A 20,886-nucleotide genomic window follows, 5' to 3' on the forward strand; every position below is an offset into this window, starting at 1 on the left:
AGAACATTACTGTGCAACCAAATTTCATCCTGTGATAATCTCTTGTCTATTTGGGGTTAGGAAGGAATCTGGTTTTTGTATCTGAGATTTCATTGATATAGGGAATGCTTGATGAGGAAATCCCCTCTGCCTCTTTAGACTGACAATTGCTTTGTAACTTATAGTCTTAGAGAGGTGAAGAGGAGCACTCATTTCTTAAGTAACTATCATACTGTGCTCACTAAGCATTGTAGATAACAAGAAAGGCAAAAATCAGTCCCCATTCTCAAGGAAATCACAGTCTAAAGGGGAGGAAAGCATGCAAGCCACTATGTACAACTAAGGATATGTTAAGACACTATCAATAGAGGAAAGGTATTAGCTTTGAGGGGAATTGGGCAAGACTTCTTATAAAAGGTGGGGTTTTAGCTGGGACTTGAAGGAGTCTAAGGAAGGTAAAAAGGTAGAGACAAAGTAGGAGTGGAGGTTATTGTTGAGTTGTTTAAGTTTTGTCTGACTTTGTGACCTCATTTGGAATTTTCTTGGCAAAGATCCTAGTTTACCATTTCTTTCTTCAGCTCATTTTAAAGATGAGGGAACTGAGGCAAACAGGGTTAAATGACTTTTCTAAGGTCACACAACTAATATGTGTCTGAAGTTGAATTTGAACTCATGAAGATCAGTTCTCTCATTTACTGTGATCTCCATCTACTAGCTTCCCAGGCACAGCCAAAAATTGGAGTGTTTTTTCAAGGAGGCCATTGCCACCAGATTATAGAGCTATGTGAAGGGGAGGAAAGTACAAGAAGACCAGAAAGGTAGGGAGGGGTCATTTTCTGAAGGACTTTTTAATGCAAAGGAGTTTATATTTGATGCAGTCAGTAGGATTTAAGGCAGATATCTATTTACTATGCCACACTGCTGTTTTATGTCCTCCCATAAATCCTCCTAAGGAAATCTAACCAATATGTTGGGGGAGTCTTCTAGATCTGTTGACCCTGTGAGCATGCAAATGGAGCAAATCCCACTGGTGATCCTTCACTCCTGCTACACAATTAGCCTACCTTTTCTTTTCAATCTGTCCTAGCCCTCTGATATTGACATTCATGCCCTCCATCTCCTCTCTATTTTCCGACTACACATTTTTCATGACCTGAAACTTTTAATTCTTCAGAGACTGTGTTATTTCATGATTCCCAGGCATAGAATATCACAGGAAGAACACTGATAAAAAATATAAGTCTTTGTTTCAAGAAAAAGCTTTGGATCATTAAAAGCACTGCACAATTTCACAAAGGCAACTCGACCCACTCTCTTCCTTCCATTGAATTCTAGGTCCAATTCACTATCCATTTGCAATGTCTGTCCAAAATATATGTACTGATGTGCCAGTACTGGGGGGTTTCCCATCATATTCCAGCCAAAAGATGAATGAAGAATCGTATTGGTTGGACTATGGTGTTGAAACATCATATTGGGGATACTTGAGACATTACCTCTCTCTCTTTCTCTCTCTCTCTCTCTCACACACACACACACATACACACACACACACACACACACACACACACACACACACACACACACGTATATTTTTTTGGGAGTGAAGAAGGCAAATAGGGTAGAGTGACTTGCCCAGAATCACAGAGTTAGTAAGTGTCTGAAGCCAGACTTGAACTTAGGTCTTCCTAATTTCTAAGGCCTATCTTTTGGACCACACTCTTTTGAATGAGTATGGATCTCACTTAGGAAACTGCAGTGTTTGAACTTGATATATTCATCACATTGTCATCCCTAGAGAAGAATCCAAAGCAGAAACTGTTCTACCTCCCAGGAAATGGAGGGGGGGGGGTTAAATTCTGTTCAAATTCAGGAATTTAAGAAAAAGTACTAAGATTTTTCAGGTTAAAGATTCTGATCATCTACTCTCTGAACATGATGAAGTAAATCACTTTGTATGAGCTGGAAAGTTTAGACTAACAAAATTTGTGTTGCCCCCATTCTTGTTCAACTCTACATGAGTTTCAATGGCCTGACTCATTTAAACATCACAAAATAAAGATTTTACTTTTCTATGGATTTTCAATCTGGTGGTTCATTTTAGTCAGATTAATAAATCCTATAAAGAGAAAAGAATACACACACACACACACACACACACACACACACACACACACACACACACACATATATACTAAGAAAAACTTCTAGCATTTATCACTCACTAGGTGACTTTTTACAGGAGGCAAAAGAGCTCATGAGCAATGCTGAGATTTTACATATCTGTCCACCCTGATGCTTGGGAGAAGAAAAACAGTGGGAGTTATAGCTGAAAGAATGTTCTCATCATGTTATTCTCCTCCCTCCTCCCCAAAGCAATAAATAGCCTGTAAAGATCAACGGTGGGCCGAGCCTGAAGCTGGTGATCTGAGCTGGCATCTACTCATACAAGGGAATTTCTCCCCAAGAGTTATGGTTGGCCTTTGCAAGTGGAATGCTCACAAGTCAAGCCCAGTCTTTGAAGTAAGAACCTTCCTTTGTGTAGGCCAGGATATCTCCTTCAGAATATGGCCCATTTGGATCTGGAGAGCAATACCTTGTCTGTGTTTCCTAGGAGGGCAGGACCTTAGTAAGGAACCTGATTTTCTGCTTTTGTCTTTAGAAAAGAATTATCCCCAGGCAATCAGATTAAAAGGATAATTATAATTCATAAGACTTGGCCCTAAACTAAGTTAATTTGACTCCTGTCTAAAAGAATAGCTTTAGGGTAGGCATTCACTATTATATTTTATCAGCACTATACCAGAGGAGGAATAAGCACTCTTATAGTTTAGAATTTGGAATGATTAAAAATAATTTATCATATAAAGGAAAGTTCTTATCATCATGCAAGTGTGGTTCTCATTGCAAGAAGTAAAAGTAAAAATGTAAAGCATTCCCACTGTCAGGGAAGAGATAAGCTAGACAAATGATTTGTTGTTCCTACTTCAAAGCTTTAAAAACTAAGGTCATTCAAAGATTATTACCTTTATTTTTTTTTGTTTTGTTTTTTTTTTTTTGCAAGGCAATGGGGTTAAGTAGCTTGCCCAAGGCCACACAGCTAGGTAATTATTAAGTGTCTAAGGCCGGATTTGAACTCAGGTACTCCTGACTCTAGGGCCAGTGCTCTATCCACTGTGCCACCTAGCTGCCCTATTACCTTTAATTTTTAAAAAATCTTATCTTATTATGTAATTCTGCTATATCTCATACTTTATGCTTCTTCCTTAAGGATATGATTTCTCTCTCATCACATTCAACTTAGATCAATGTATACCATGGAAACAATATAAAGATTAACAGACTACCTTCTGTGGGGGGTGGGGGAGGGAAGCAAGATTAGGGGAAAAATTGTAAAATTCAAAATAAATAAAATCTTCCTAAAAAAAAACAAAAAGCAAAGGTCATTGCAGAAGGATATCCCATTTAACACTATTTCAGACCCCCCAGTCTCTCTGGTCTCATAGATATTCTGATGGAAACATCCAGTCTGTGCTGGGGAAAGTCACTGGTGGGAAACCCACAGGATTTAGTAGAGCTTGAAGGAGTCTTGGAAATCATCTTCACTCTCCCTCATCCATTACATCATATCAGGTATCAATTCTTATTAATTCTAACCCCACAATATATCTCGCACCTGCCTTCCTTATTTCCACTCATACCCTAAATATGCTAGCTCAGGCCCTTATCACCACTTTCTTGGATCATTACAACAATAACTTCCCAATTTCCACTCCAGTGTTTATACTCGCCAATCCATCCTCCAACAGGTGCTAAATTTATATTCCAAAAGTATAATCATGTCACTACCTTGATCAAGAAGCTTCACTGGTTCCCTCTTGCCTCTAGGATAAAATAAAAACTCCTCTGGTTTGCATTTAGTCTTTCACAATCTGTCTCTTACCAACCTTTCCAGGCTTATTGAATATTATTCTTTTTCATGAAATTAATGTTCTAGTCAAACATGGCTGCTTGCTGCTATTCATACAAAATTTTCAGCTTCTGCTTCTGTCCCTGAATAGGCTATTTCTACCATCCCTTCCCAGACAGCCCCTCCTTCCTGGAGGGTACTTCCTTCTCACCTTCACTTTATAGAATTCTTTCTTGTTGCTAAGTTGTTTTTAGTCATATCCAACTCTTTGTGATCCCATTAGGGTTTTCTAGGTAAAGATGCTGGAATAGTTTGCCAGTTCTTACTCCAGCTCATTTTGCAGATGAGGAAATTAAGGCAAATAGGGTTGACATGACTTGCCCAGGGTCACATAGCTAATAAGTATCTGAAGCCAGATGTGAATTCAGGAAGAGGGGTCTTCCTGAAATCAGATATAGCTTTCTATTCACTGTGCCACCTAGCTGCCCTTGTATTAAGGGTAGATGGAAGGTAATCTTGGAGGGAAACCACTAGCAGTGGGGAAGGACTTGAATCTGCAGCACCTAATACATTTCCTAGGGCATTAAAGGTATTTAATATTTTCTCTTATTTTACACATAAAGAAACTGAAGTTCACAGAAGCTTTATACTGTGTATCAGGATATATTAATTATGTAGCAGATGCAGCAGAACTAGAATTCAAACCAGGGCTTCTGACTCCAATCTGGTATCCTTTCCATTCTGCTCCACTGGTTATCTCTCTAACTTCAATATAGGAAAACTGTCCAAACTTTGAACCACAAGTAGAAGCAAAGGCTGTAAGCAGGGCTTGAGAACCTCCCACCTCCTGCATTAACTGTTTTTTCAGATCATTCTAGTCCTTCTCTGGGTATTTTCATTTCATTCCACCACTTCTCTAAAATAGAGGTGTCAAACACATGCCTACATGATTCCCAAATGCAGTATGGAACTAGATTAAAATATAATGGGGAAATATTTAACAAAATAATTAAAAATATGACAAAACAGGGCAGCTAGGTGGTGCAGTGGATAGAACACCGACCCTGGAATTCAGGAGTACCTAAGTTCAAATCTGACCTCAGGCGCTTAATAATTACCTAGCTGTGTGGCCTTGGGCAAGCCACTTAACCCTATTTGCCTATTAAAAAAAACCTATAAAAATATATGACGAAACATAGATAATGCTAATATGTGGTTTTCTAAGTCAATCTGTTCCTACAGCAATTCTTATATATACTTCCTTTTCTATTTGAGTTTGATATCATCACTTTAAACCATAACTAAATATCATTTTTTTGAAGTTAACCTTCAATGTTGGAAGAAATAAGAATGAGGGAGAAGATCCATCCCTATCCTTTCCTCTATCACATAGCCATAGCTAAGATCCATATGTAAGAAAAGGGTATAAGACTACTTAGATGTAAGTGAGATGCATTAGACCATACTGAGTGGGAAATGGAAAAGGTGTGACTTAGGTCTGATGAGAGTCAACTCCAGAAAAGTAAGGGAAGAAAGTGCCTTAAGTATGTGACATTCAAGCTGGGCATGGTTAGTGAAAAGAAAATGCTCTCTTTTTTGGAATTTTAGAAGTCAGAGAGTTGCTGTTGGTGCAACTCTCACAGGAAGCAAAAGGATGAAGAGGATTTCCAGACTACTGGGCTGAACACAAGTAATGCCATCCAAAAGGAGAGGAAAAGGATATAATTCAGCAGAATTAGTACCAGATTTAGAGTCAGAAGGCTGGGGGTCAAGTCCTATCTTTGAGTAAACCACTTAATCAGTATGAGACTCAGTCTCTTCATCTCCAAAATGAGAGATGGTCTCTAAACTTCTTTTTGGTTAATTCCAAATAATCCATGCTCCTACAAGGCAAAACTAGGGAGACAAGAAAAGATTTTTGGGTTTGTTTAAAAACAGAAAAAGGTTTCTTTGTTCTTTTAACATAGTAAAGATCAGGACTTCAGGATTCAATATGATGATGATGATGATGATGATGATATAGCACATTCTTCTCCTGAGAAGGATACTCTGTGACTCAGAAGAGAAAGACATCCCAATGTCAATTATTCATTAGTTTTTAAAAAATTCATAATAAGCAATGCAATCCCCATGAAATGCTAGGAAGACTTATAAGCTGTTATTTTCTTATAATGTAGGAACAGAAGAGGAGATGTTATTAGAATAATTTACTGTTGCTCAAAAATGATAAATTAACAGGCTCGTTGGATATTTTGCATTTTTCCCTCTAATGAAAAACCCAGCCAGGGTCATGGACGAGGTGGCTGTGATGCAAATTGTGTCAGATAGAGGGATTTTGGTTGCCAGGGAGCAAACATGGCAGTGGAAGCTGTTGAGCAATAGTGTATATGCCAATATCCCAGAATACATTTTCTGTTTGCAAAGCAGCTTCCATATTGTTTCAGACAGGGTTGACATGCATCATGAGAGAAGGGGGAAAAAATGGAAGTTTGGTATTACCAATGTTTTCTTCACTTCTAGAAAGGGCAGTCCCAAGAGAATTAATTGGAAAAAATAAATTAATTTCTCCTAATGCAAGTTATTTATAATAGCTACATAATTAGTGGCTTATCTAAGCATGGAGGGGTAGGTGGGAGTGGAGTAGAAGAGAGGTGCAGCAGTGTGACCTTGGACAATGTCTTTAAGATCACTCCTTAGAGAGGGTGGCTAGGTGGTGCAGTGGATAGAGCACTGGCCTTGGAGTCAGGAGTACCTGGGTTCAAATCTGACCTCAAACACTTAATAATTACCTAGCTGTGTGGCCTTGGGCGAGCTACTTAACCCCACTGCCTTGAAAAATTAAAAAAAAAGATCACTCCTTAGACCATAACTTTTGATCTACCCACCTTCTAGTTCACCTATTCTATGATTCTAAGGCCAGGGATATTACCTAGGACAACCAGAAGTAGTTCTTTTCACCACCTTCTCATTAGAACTTACAGCCATGCTGATGAGGGAAAAGTGAATAAAGGCACCCTTCATATAGCCTTACAACTTCGTATAGCCTCCAACTCCTCAAGTTGGATGTTTAGAAGTGTTACAATAACAATGGACAATGTAGTCAATGTATTTTGACCCTGAGACATGTTAAATGTTAAATCCATTACTTATATGTGCCTGGAATTGGAATGTGGGAAGGAAGGTGGTCAGGTAATGCTTTAATATAATCTTTATTTTTTTGTGTTTGGTTTGATGGGATAGGAATGTGAAGGAGGGTGGATTAAAATGACAAAAATCATGTCTAATTATTCTCTGTGGTGTTAAGAACCCTCTTGGTAGTGTGAAGCAGCCACAATCCTACCTGCCTCAGCCTGTCTCCCATGCTTCCTGCTTGCTTTTTGATAAGTGGGACTAATGACAATACTTATAGAAGATCTGTAATTATCATTGCAGAGAACTAAAACATGAAGGATAGTAGATGAGGCATAATGAGGAGTAGGTAAAAATTTGTAAATTGTCCATGTCAATCTCTCTGCATTGCAGTCTCAACACAAAGGCTCTCCCTGGTTCCCTCATATTCCCAGAGAACAGGTGCTCTCAACCTAGGGAGAAATAAGTTAGAGAGGCAAGAACAGGATGGAGAGGAGTTGATTTTAAGTTTATAGGCTTAATTTCTTTAAAGGACTTATTGAAAATATATGTTTTTGTAGTATAATAATAATAAACCCTGGACTGACTTGGAAAGGATTCAGCTTGGATTGTTGGAGTTTGGACAAGAAACACTAAATCACTGATTTTTCTAAGATAGGGTTAAGGGCCAAATTTCTCTGTTGTTCAAATCTTGTCTCTTACTCAGAATTCCCTTTGAAATCTGGAGGAGGTTTTTGAGTTAAGAGGGAATTCTTGGTAAAAGAAATTGTGACTGGTCCTCTCTCTCTCTCTCTCTCTCTCTCTCTCTCTCTCTCTCTCTCACACACACACACACACACACACACACACACACACACACACACACTCTCTCTCTCTATCCCTCTGTCTCTCTTCTAACCTAGGTGTGTTTTTTACTGATGAAATAAAGTCTGGTGAAAAATCTAGGACAAGAGCTTAGAACCTACAAAAACTACATGGGGCTTGCATTCTGAACCCAAATGGGAATCTTTCAAGTTATTTTACATTTGACCAAACAAGTTTTTCAGTTTCTTATTTATTCTCCCTCTTATAAAAAGACATAGACTTAAAAGGCTCCCTGGACACTATAAGGCTCCTATGAAATAACACTGCTGTATTCCAGAAACTGTCTGATTAAACTTTTCTCTCAATCCATGTGAGCTTTGAAGTCAATAGAGGAAGGGAAAAAACACTTGGGACATTCTGCCCTCTGTATTTGGTGAAATATAAAAACAAAAAAAGTTTGAGATGTTCAGTTCCTAATGAGGTCAGGTCCCCTTGTTCCTGGGAGAAATGCCAGAAACATAGAAAGAAAAAGCCTGTTGAAAATGTCAACATTGGAGAAGCCATTGCCCAAGTCATTATAAATGAAATCTTTTAGGAGTTGCAGTCCTTGGAGTCATTTATTCCCCTATTAGGGAAAAAACAAACAAACAAGCCAACTAACCCCCTCCCAAGTCTTTTGTGACCTCATTTAAAGCTTTCCTGGAATTCATCCCTCCTTCTAGATGGTAATCTCATATTAGATTTAAGAAGCAGCAGACATAAAGAATAGACTTTATCATCCTAACTTACCCTAACTCTTTCGAGGCCACAGATAGCTCAATGCAAAGCCTTTGAAATATTCTCAAAAGTTGATAATATCCCTTCTAATTATGCCATTTAATTCTTAGGAATACAGGTCACATAGGATCATCTGGCTGTGTATAAAGGGGATTTCAGTTGCACTGGATGAGACATGCCAATTATGACAGTCCCTCATACAAAGTAGCATCTATTTCTGAGTTTGAATGCTTCCTTTTTACTCTTTACTCCTAGTAATGAGGCTGGATAATTGTTTCTAGCATGTATTTCATGTTCCCTCCTAGAAACCCACTGGAATAAAGACTTCTGGTATAAAAATCTATTGTCTTCATTTAGCAACTAAGTAAATGGCATCCTGGGACACCTAGATGGTATGGTGGCTAAAGTGTTGGATCAGGAATCACCTTCCTAAGTTCAAATCCATCCTCAGACATAACTAGCTGTGTGATCTGGGACAAGTCATGTAACCCTTTTGCCTCAGTTTCCTCATCTGTAAAATGACCTGTCAGTATTTTGGTCAAGAAAACCATATGTGGTATCTGTAAATGATCTGGAGAATGAAATGGCAGAACCACTTCTATACCTTGCCAAGAACTGTAAATGATTTAGAGAATGAAATGGCAGAACCACTCCTATACCTTTGCCAAGAAAACCCCACATAGTATCATGAAGAGTCAGACAATACTGTAAACAAGAGAAACAACCTCCTAAAAGCTCTGTCATATAACTTCCATCACCTTGCAAGTGAGGAACAGAGAGCCTCCAAACTCTTGATCTCTTTCTGATCCATCCTTCTCTTCTGTCTCTGGTCCCAAACATGCCATGACTTTTGAATGACACTCCACCATGAAGAAAAGGCACCTCCTCTCTTCTACAGTCATACATTGTTAGTGAATACAGCACCAGACTAAATGGAACTGGGTGCTTAATGGATTCTAAGTGTGTTTTTATTACCTCTTCTCCCAAGACGGCCTCTGCATGCATCCCTCTTGACATTTCCTCAGAAACGGTTTACTGCATTGTGGTTTCATTTATTTATTTTTACAACCCTCAACATTTCTTCTATTTTCCTACCTTTCAGACTATTAACATAGGTCTATGCTTTCCCTTCACCTCATACAAAGTAAGTAGCTTCAACCTTCACAAATAAACTTCTCAGAACATACAGTCCTTTCTAAGGGAGAGGTCTAAAACACAAACAGCATGAATAATAAAGGACTGAGCCACCCATCCAGATTAGTTAAATGGGGAAACTCTGGTTCTAATCTTGGTGAAAACAATGATAACATGTGTTTAAATTGACATTCATTGGGAAAAATGAGAAAGGGAGGAAGCAAGGAAAAAAAGTGTCTTGTATTCATCTCCCACCTCTGACATTACCTGTGTGACTCAGGGCCTCAGTATCCTTTATCTGTGAAATGGAGACATTGCACTGGCATGCTCCTAGGGTCCCTTCTATCTAGTAAATCCTTGGTTATAATTTCTTTTTCCTAATACTGTGACACTGTAAAGTCAGTAGCATTTATTGACCACCTGCTCATCACAGTGTCTGGTACACCGTAGGCACTTGACTGACTAATTAACGAAGGACTGATTAATGAAGGGTAATTAAAATCCTCCTCTTCCAAATGAATAAATACTTAGGTTCCTTTATGTAGAGAGACCCATACAGATGTTTTCTATGATGATTTTTCTTTAGTTCCTTTTGTTTTGTTTCTTAGACTATAAATTCTTCCTAATCAGGGATCATGAGCTTAACTCTCTTTGCAACTCCATGGTGTTCATACCCTACTAAGCATTGGCAAGCCAGTCAGTAAATAAACAGTATTAAGTATCTATTATGAGCCAAGTATTTTGTGTTTATTATGTGCTAAGAAGGTAGCCTATAAAGGCTGCTGACCCCCTTCTAAATTAAATTCTCAGGAATGGGAAATGGGGAAAGTGGAAAATTGAAAATATTGTTCCACAAAAATTTTATTTGTCCAAATATGCTTTGACCTTGAATAGGATTATGAAGGTGATAGAGGTGAATAGATGCATCCAGGTTTCCAAATTTTTTTTTAAGTTGAGTTTTGTCATTGTTTAAGATTTGCAATTTTAGGTTTGTTCTATCATAAAACAGGACTAAGAAGAAATGAAGGAGATGATAGAGTTGCTCTGTAGGACACTTATGACAACAATTTAATTTTATATGATCACCTGCCACATAAAATATTTTTCATATTAACACCCCTGAAATGAAGCTTCACATACAATTTTTTGTTGTTCAGTCATGTCTGATTTTGTAATCCCATTTGGGATTTTCTTGGCAAAGATATCGGTTTGCCATATTTTTCTTCAGTTCATTTTGCAGATGAGGAAACTGAGGCAAATGTGGTTAATTGACTTGCCCAGGTCACATACCACCAGGTCTGGCAGCAGCTACCATCTTGTACCTATTTTTATCACAAATCTCTCATAGAGAGCTATCTAGGATACTAAGTAATATGATTCTACCTGTGACCAACATGAGTCTCTCTCTTGTTCTCTTAGTCATTTTTGTGACTTTATTCTAAAGAAGTCCACCACTCTTGACCCTCATAGATCTGAATCAAATTCTTATCAAGTGGTCTGGGCCTAGGGGAATCAGAATCTGGAAATTGTTTCTAATAAATAGTTGACTATAACTGACATTTCATGGTACCTAAGTTACTCATCTAATTGTTTTTCATACTTAAATGTTTTCCTTGATTTCTGAAACTTTTGATGGGAGATCATTCCCCCCCACCTTTTTAATGAATTTTTTTTCTTCTGCTTCTGAGATACATTTCCTTAGTTCTTTTCTTTTTTTTTTCTTTGCAAGGCAAGGGGGTTAGGTGACTTGCCCAGGGTCATACAGCTAGACAATTATTAATTGTCTGAGGCCACATTTGAACTTAGGTCTTACTGACTCCAGGGTCGGTGTTCTATCCACTGTGCCACCTAGCTGCCTCTCCTTGGTTCTCTTCTTACCTTTCTGACCAGGCCTTTTGTGTGCTTTGGTGGACTGAGAAGGAGCCAGACCCTCCTGCCTGCCCTATAGTTACTTTAAACTCACCATGTACAAACTGAGCTGGTCATCTTTCTCAAATTTTTCTTTCTTTCTTTCTTTCTTCATTATTTCTCTGTGGCAGAAACACTATCCATCCAGTTTTTTGCATTCTCAACCTTGGGGGGTATCTTTGAATCTTATTACTATTACTTCTTAGGAGTTACAATTAATTAACCACACTTCTCAATTTGAGTTCTGCGAAATCCCTCATATCCATTTCTTCCTCTCTTTTTATTCCCGATTTTTGTTGTTCAGTCATTTTCAGTTGTGTCGAACAAATATTTAATCCTGCTTGCCTCAGTTTCCTCATATGCAAAAGGTGTTTGTGACCTCTTTGGAATTTTCTTGGCATAGAAGCAAGCAGTTTGCCATTTCCTTTTCCAGTTCATTTTAGAGGAGGTAAAAAGTTAAGTGACTTTCCTGGGATCACACTTCTAATAAGTGTCTGAGATCAGATTTGAACTCATGAAGATGAGTCTTTTTGACTTCATCGTCTGGCATCGTGCCTAGCTGCCTGTATTCTCATTTCTGCCATGCTAATGTAATGGTAGCCTTACAAATGGTTTTCCATTTCCATTTTCTTCTTTCAATCTATGCTTTGCATTTCAGTGAGGCTAATTTTTCTTATGAAAATGTATAACAGTTCACATTTAAAAACATTTTAAAGTTTGAAATGGGCTTTACATATATTATCTCATTTCACAACAAACTTGTGAAGTTCTGTTATCTCCAGTACCTCCATTTTACAGATAAGTAAACTGAGACTTAGAGAGGGTCATTGACTAGATAGTAAGTCTTTTTTGTCAAAAATCTTCAATGACTCTCTATTATCTCTTAAGCAGAGTTCAGATTCCTTTGCCTGAAATTTTAGGTATCCCATAATAAGAAATCTTTCTCTATTTTGTATTGGTTAACCTTCTTTAGGATATAATAACAATGCCTTTCTCCTTTATCTCATTGCTCCCTTCCTCTTTATTCCCCTTCTTATCCCTTTCTTTTATTTCCCTTCCTCCCCTTATGTCCTCTGTTACTTTCTTTGCTGTTAACAATATTTAAGTTCAGTTGGAGCTGCCATAAACAAATGTGGTGTCTTCTCATTTTTAACCTTCTTTTTATTGAATAATAATTTTGAACTTTGATTTCAACAATTGATGATTAAACTATACACAGATAAATTATTTTAAAATGAATGTCATGTCAGTAATGAATCATTTTCCCTTCTGTTAAAATGTAGAAAATTTTATTTCTCTCTATGCTTTGTTGTGTACTTGTTCAATGACTTCTGACTTTATCTTAAAGAAAGCATCAATGATACACAGACAGGATACTTGAGTTCATAAAAATCAACTATACAAATATGTTTCTGGACAACAGTTCATGTTAAAGAAACCCCCCCCCCTTTTATAAAAGGGGCATGAACATTCGATATGAGTAAGCAGTGTAGAGGCAGTCATAAAAAATACAAATTTGGACTCCTTTTAAGACTAGAAATGTTGTATCTACATGACTATTAGTCCTGCAGTTCTCTGTCCTATGCAGACCACAGATGGGGCATTTCCCTCAAGTTTAGGCACTTCTTTAGGAAGGACACATATCCTCTTTTTTTTTCAATTTAACTTTTATTTTATTTGAGGCAATGGGATTAAGTGACTTGCCCAGGGTCACACAGCTAGGTATTTAGTAAATGTTTGAGGCCAGATTTGAACTCAGATCCTCCTGATTCCAGGGCCACCTAGCTGCCCTCTCATATCCTTCTTGAGTAGATATAAAGGAAGTCAAATAGTGAGGGCAATTTGAAAATAATTGAAGAAATCTGTTAATTTCTAACCCAGAAAAGACAGTTCATTTTAATTTAGTTTTTGGAAGAGAGATGAACTTGATCCACTAACTGCTTTCTTCACTCCTACTAGGGGCTGCTTAACAGAGCTAAAGAAAGTTCCACAATTGTGCTAATAGTCTACATTACAAATTCATATTATCAAACTTTATCTGGGCCTTCACTACATAAAGATCACTGCGTGATGCAGCAGAAAAGAGGACTAGACCTGTAGTCAGGAAGATTCATGTTTGAATCCTACTTTAGATACTAATTATTTGTGACTGTAAATAATTTACTTACCTCTCAGCCTCATTTTCCTCATATGTAAGATGGAGATAATAACACCTATCTATTTCCTATCAAATAACAAGTAACATATATTAAATGATTTGAAAAATAAAATATATTAACACATTAATATAATTAAATTTTATAGAAATAATATATAATATTTAAATAGTATATAAATTTTGTTCTTTTTATTTTTTTTCTCCCTAGTTGACTCACTACATCACTCCCTACAGGAGCTATTCCAAACCTCTTCCTTTCTATTTACTCACCTTCCCATCTCCCTACATTATAAAGTCGAGTATCTTATCTATCTTTTCTGAGAAAAAGGAGACCATTAACCATGGGTTCTCTCTTCTCCCTTTCTTTTCATCTCAAAAATCCCTTGGTAGAACCCCTCTTTTTATTCTCCTTTCCCTCATTCTGTGACAAAGAAATGTTCTTTTCCTTGCCAAGATCAACCCTTCTACATGTGCACATAATGCTCTCCATTTCCCTATTCTCCAACAGTTTTTTCTAACAAACTCCTCATGGTCTGATCCTTCTTAACTTGCCAGTCTTCTCACTTATTTTATTTTATTTTTATTTTTTAGGTTTTTTTGCAAGGCAAATGGGGTTAAGTGGCTTGCCCAAGGCCACACAGCTAGGTAATTATTAAGTGTCTGAGACCAGATTTGAACCCAGGTACTCCTGACTCCAAGGCCGATGCTTTATCCACTATGCCACCTAGCCACCCCCTTCTCATTTATTTTCATTTCCTTCAGGTATTCTGTGATACTGGCCTTCTTGGGTTCCTCAAACAACTCCATGCTTCGAGCATTTTCACTGGTTGTCTTCTTGCCTGGAAATCTCTCCTTCCTCATTTTCATCTCCTGGTTTGCCTTAAATCCTTCTAGTCCCAGTTAAAATCTCACCTTCTGCAAGAAGACCTTCCTGATTCCCTTAATGCTAATTCCTTCCCTCTAGGATTATCTTCAAGTACCTATCTTTTCACACAGTTGTTTATATGTTGTTTCACTACATTACACTGTGAGCACTTTGAAAGCAGGCAGAGATGTTTTTTTGTTTTCTCTTCCTTTCTTTTCTCCTTCCTTCCCTCCTTACTTTCTTTCATCCTTCCTTCCCTTTTTCTTCTCTCCTTCCTTTCTCCCCTTCCTTCCTTTTTTCTCCTTCCCTTCTTCCCTTCTCTCCATCTTTCCTACCTTCCTTTTCATTCCTTTTTGTTCATCCTTCCTTCTCTTTTTTCTCCCTCCCTTTTTTGTTTCCTTCTTTCTTTGCTTTCTTCTTTTCTTCCTTCTTTCTCTCCTCCCTCCCTTCCCCCTTCTTCCCTTCCTTTTTTTCTTCTTTTTCCTAGCAATTAACAGTATCTTAATAGTGTTATAAATGCTTGTTGTTTTGAGATTGCATCCTAAATTATCGCCTCCTTTTTCTCAAAAATCTGATTTCTTTTTACTGTTTCTTCCTACTATCTTCAAACATGTCCAAATCTCCATAACTTTAAAAAATCTTCACCAGACCTCCTCTTCCCAAGCTAAACTCCTTGAAAAAGTTGTCCATGCTTACTGCTCACTACTCAATAGTTTGTAATCTGGGTAATCTGCCTTTTGCTCTCATAAATCAGCTGAAATTTCTTTTTTTTCCAAAGTCACCAATGATCTATTCATTGTCAAATCTCATAATCTTTTCTTAGTTCTCATTTTTCTTGATCTATCTGCTGCAATTTATTTTATTTTTTTCAATTACATGCAAAGGCAGTTTTCAACATTCATCCATTTGCAAGTTTGAGTTCACATTTTCAATCACTCTCCCTTCCCTCTCCCCTCCCCATGGCATCAGTAAAAGTTGTACATGTACAATCACAGTTAACATATTTATCTACTGTATTTCCTATTGCTGACTAATTTCTCCTCCTGGATACTCTCTCCTCTTCAGGTATTCTTGACCAATACTCCCTCCTGGTTCTCCTTCTCCTTCTTTGTTAGCTCCTTATTTCTATCACAACTCCTAACTGTGGTTTCTCTTCAAGGTTCTTGCCAGGATCTTCTCACTCTACGCTCTCTTGTGCTGTGTCTTATCACCTCCCACTGGTTTACTGATCATATCTAAGTAGATATTTCACAGAACTATATAAGAAACTCTCTTCCCTGAGCCAGCTTGTTTCACATCACCAACTGCCTACTGGACATCTCCAACTATATGCCCTGAGACACCTCAAACTTAATATGTTAGAAACAGACATCATTATCTCTTCCTCATAAAACCTCTTTCAAACTTTCATGTTTCTGCCAAAGGCTCTATCATTCTTACATTTGCTTAGTTTCATAATTTCATTGTTTTCCTCGATTTCTCATTCTTGCTCATTCTATATACCCAATCAGTTGTGGTCAAATCTTGTCATTTCTACCTACCTGTATCTCTTATATTACCCCCATCTCATTACTCACTCAGCCACCACCTCAGATTAAGCTTTTATTACCTTTTTCCTGGACTACTTCAATGTTCTACTAATTAGTTTCCTTGTCTCAAGTCTTGTACTTCTGCTCTAGTACAACCTCCATGCTGTTTCTAAAGTGATTTTTCTTAGATTATATTGGCTATCATCATTCTTCTGCTCAACAAATATCAATATTCTCTTTTGCATCTAGAAGAAAATATTAACTCCTCTTTTGATTTTTAGAGACTTTAAAAAACCTCTTTTTCAATTTTATTATACATTAATTCCCTTACCAAATTCTATAATCTAGTTTTGATTGAAACTATCTTCCCTGTTCCTCCCTGGAGGAAGAACTCCATCTTCTGATGGCCTATTCACCAGACATCCCCCAGACTATACCATTTCCTCACTTTGATCTCAGAGCACCCCTTTCTTCCTTTACAGTGAAGCTTAAGCTTAACTACCTGTTTTTCTTAATCTCCAACTTCTAGAGCCCTCCCTGCTTAGTTTCCTTGCATTCAAGTACTTTATTTTGCATTTATTCTGTTTATTTTAATTGCATATATACTTGGATATGTATATGTTGCTGCCCAATAGATTATAATCTTGATAATAGCAATTAATTCAATATTTATATTTGCATCTTCAGTATATACTGTTTAGGACCAAATGTCTATCAACCAATCAACAAGTATTTATTAAGTGTTTGCTATCTGTTAGGCATATATTGAGGCAGCTTAGATGACTGGGCTTGGAGTCAGGACAAGCTATATTCGAAACTGGCCTCAGATACCCATAACCTGGGTCACCTAGAGAAGCAACTAAACAAAACCGTATTGGACTATGTTAAGCACTGGGAATGCTGTAACAATGAATAAAATAATCCCTACATGCAAGGAGTTTAGGTTGATTGATTGATTAGTTCCAGTGTACAGAATGAAGTCATTGTACAATTATCCATTCTATATCACAACTTTCCCCATTGTGGTTTCACTACAATCATACATAAGAAATTAAATGGGAATTTTTGTGGAAGCTGCAGACAACATTTTGAAGACTAGCAGATGACACAGAAAATGTTTAGAAAGTCAGAAATCATAAAATATAAGTATGGTATTGTATAATATCAACATATTTTATCTTTTAATAACATGAATATACTCAAATTTTTCAGTAAGAAGAACAGAAAAACCAGATATCATTTCTGGTATTACAGGAGGACCAAAAATTTTTATGTGGCTTTTCCAGATTGTGGGGACATTGTGCCCTTTCCCCCTGTGATGTAGAAAGGATAACTGTATAGTCATGGTATAAAAGTCATAGGGGAATATTATAAAGACAAAGGTTTCAGTTGAATATAAAGAAAAACTTCCTAACAACTAGAACTGTCCAAAAAGAGAATGAGCACCTCACCTCATCTCCTTATAACATAGTGAATTCTCCACAAAGACTGGAGATGGTTAAAAGGAGGTCAGATGACCATTTATTGGGGTTAATATGGTAGTCATCATTCTTATTTGGATACAGATTGAAATAGATAACCTTTGAGGTCCTTCCCAACTCTGTAAATCTGTCATTTTGAGGTATTAGTGATGGGTCACCATTCTCTTATTTTTTTTTTGGTTTGGTATTTTAAGTTAGATTGCAAATTCTTCTGTAAGTTTCTTGAAGGAAGGGACCATATCTTCTAGCTCTTTTGTTTTAGCTGTCTCTCTTCTTCCCACCATGCTAAATGAATAGTGTTATACTGTGAGCTAAAGATGATAGGAACCAAGAGTATATTAGTTTCTCTCCTTTGTCAGAGCATTTATTGCTGGAAAGACCCTTAGGATCATACCATCAATCCCCTTGTTTCACAGATGAAGTGGGAACAAAAACCAACCCAATTGGACTTAGGCTCTTTGTTTATAGTTTTTGTCCATTAAATACAATGAGATAATGAGTATACATGTTCCCTAGGCTAAGGAAAAGCTTTTGTGAATTTCATCCCTTGCCCTTTGTCTAATTCTGTTGGTCAGTGGACTCAAGTATTTATCGCCTCCTAAAATAATTTTAGGTCCATGCACAAGCACACATCTATGCATATGTAACTAAAAGAAATAAAACTTTTGCTTTCAAGCTGTCTCATTCGCACTTACAGCAAAAACATTTACAACCCAACTATAAAGTACATGGAAATACAGTGGAAGCATTGACATAACAATGAAAACAATGGGTGAGATATGATGTTGTAATACAATCTGTTTTCATTTGTTGGAGAAAAATTAATTTTATAAGACAATTCATTTAACATAGTGATATTTTTCTGGTTAGCTTTTGATACTTGAAACTTTCACTCTCCCCCCACCTCCTATTTCCCTATTTAAAACAGAAAAATGGGGGAAACAAATTTTATTTCCTGGTAAACTGTCTACATGATCTCATGAAAGATTTTATAAATAACTCTAGGAACTCAAGACTAGGGCAGGGACAATGCACTGCTGTGCCCGATGAATTACTAGGCGTTTTCTCTGAGCTTTTCTCCCACTCATCTAAATGTCCATATTTAATAGACCTCAATAAAACATAGAAGATAATAATACATGTTACCTTCTAAAGCAAGGCACCTGGGTGGACTATATGACCAGATAAGGTTATATAAGCACTCGAGATATTCTGACCCTTCTAGTTTGAATCCTGGGAAGCAGTGGTAGGCGATCACTGCTCCCACGGGGAAGTTGGACTGGTACTCAGACATGTTGACATAACCATTAGCAGAAGCCAGAGGTCTCAGGCAACCTGCAAATTAAAATAAAAGAAGTAGGAGTATTTTATTAGGAAGAGTTTTCTTCAGTTGTTTTTATAGATCTCAGATAGAGTTCTAGGGTTTAAAAATTGGAAAATAAAATGCTGGAGATTACTGCAACTTCTTACTTAGGAAAAAGAGCAAATACTCAACAACTTGATCTCACCTCTTTTCTTTTTAATGAGAAAATGTGACTTTACCTTTTCAAATACTATCTAGTTTCTAGAAAGTCAGATGAGTAAATAAACAAAAGTAGGGAATGATCTTATGATTCTAGGGTTACACATTCCAATTTTCTACACCCAGAAGAAGAAACAACCTGAGTTTTGACTTGTGTAATTGGGATCAAAAGAAAACTGTCATTTCATTTAACAGATGAGTTCCAGAAAAACTAATGGTAAACTGAAATTTTGTAAACTGAATCATATTTTCAATACTATAGCATTGTCTAGGGTAGCTAGGAGACACTATGGATAAAGCAGTGGACCTGCAATCAGGGAGACCTGAGTTCAAATCCAGTCCCTGACACTTACTAGATGCATGACCCTGGGTAAGTCACTTAGCCCTGCTTGCCTCAGTTTCCTCATCTGTAAAATGTGCTGAAGAAAGAAATGGCAAACCACTCCAGTATCTTTGCCAAGAAAACCCCAAATGGGGTCACAAAATAACTCAACAACAACAATAGCAACAGAATGATCCACTTTCTAAAATGAATGCTGTAGCAGAATCTTCTATAAAGCTAAGAATCTTTTTTAATATATCTTTTAGGAATGAGACTCAGGTCTTTCAGTGTTGCCTTGTGTAATGTTCTCCCCACCCCAAGTGTATGCCTGACCACCTATAGGGGATGATACTAGATCTCAGGAATTTCTGATTTGTGTGTTCATTATTCTCTACTATCCACAGTCATACTTTTGTTGGAGGGAACAGCTTGCTGTTGGGATGGAACCCTTAAAGAAAAACAATTTTATATGAGATAAATAACATGTAATGGTTGTACAGTTAAAGTTGCTGCCAATCACTGAGTGTGGTAGTTTAAAGATCGAAGCAATGGGATTATGAATGCTTTGAGTGGAGATCAGAAAAATTGTTAAGAAAAATAGTAATCCTTGGGAGACATGGCTCTGGCTTCATTTTAGAAAGATTCTCTAGTCTAGACTATCAAAGATTTGTGATCTGTCCACTGAGATGTGACCAGAGCACATTCTGATTCTACCATCTGTGTGTTTCTTGTCTGACCATTGGGTATAGAAAATGAAGAACCATCTGCTCTGGGCAGCTCCTAGCTAAGCATTAGATTTCAATAAACATTAACTAGTCCCCAAATAAAGTCCATTTGTTGCAAAAGGACAAGTATGAAAATCATCCCTCAATATTTCAACTACATATCCCTGCCTTGGTGCAATTTAAAACTAAAGTCTAAATGTACTTAATTTAATTCAACAAGTATTTATTAAGCAAGATGCTGCAAGGTGCTAAGGATACAAACACAATATGAAACATCACCAGCCCTCAGAGACTGCTAGGAAGATACAACATGCCTGGAGATTTTTTTAAAAGCACTTATTAATATTATTAAGTCTCTTCCAGGCACTGGGCTAAGCATTTTTACAAATAGTATTCCATTTGATCTTCCCAATTTATGATTCAATTATAATCTCCAATTTACCAGTGGGAAAACCAGAAAACAAAGATTAAGGGACTTGTCTAGGGTCATGGAACTAGAATCTGAGGCTGCATTTGAATAGAGCTCTTGACTATAGGCACAGAGCTCTATCCATCATGCTACTTAGATACTGTAGTACAAAGAAAGAAATCTGAGGGACAAGGAAAAGCATTAATCCCTGGGGGGAATCAGTAAAGATGACAG

General features: G+C 37.2%; 1 protein-coding gene across 3 annotated transcripts in view; it reads right to left on the reverse strand.

The window, feature by feature from the left end:
* The window catches only part of SUSD4 (sushi domain containing 4), a 226,248-nt gene that overhangs the window by 57,131 nt on the left and 148,231 nt on the right, over window positions 1–20,886 (reverse strand). For 2 of the 3 annotated variants that reach the window (XM_074222766.1, XM_074222765.1), the window contains exon 5: window positions 18,821–19,009. The exons of the other annotated variant lie outside the window; for it this stretch is intronic. In XM_074222766.1, coding sequence (XP_074078867.1) covers window positions 18,821–19,009 — 189 coding nt within the window. The remainder of the gene's footprint in view (window positions 1–18,820; window positions 19,010–20,886) is intronic. 3 annotated transcript variants of the gene reach the window in all.

The sequence above is a fragment of the Macrotis lagotis genome, chromosome 2 (genome assembly GCF_037893015.1).
Source record: "Macrotis lagotis isolate mMagLag1 chromosome 2, bilby.v1.9.chrom.fasta, whole genome shotgun sequence".
In the NCBI taxonomy this organism is placed as follows: domain Eukaryota; kingdom Metazoa; phylum Chordata; class Mammalia; order Peramelemorphia; family Peramelidae; genus Macrotis; species Macrotis lagotis.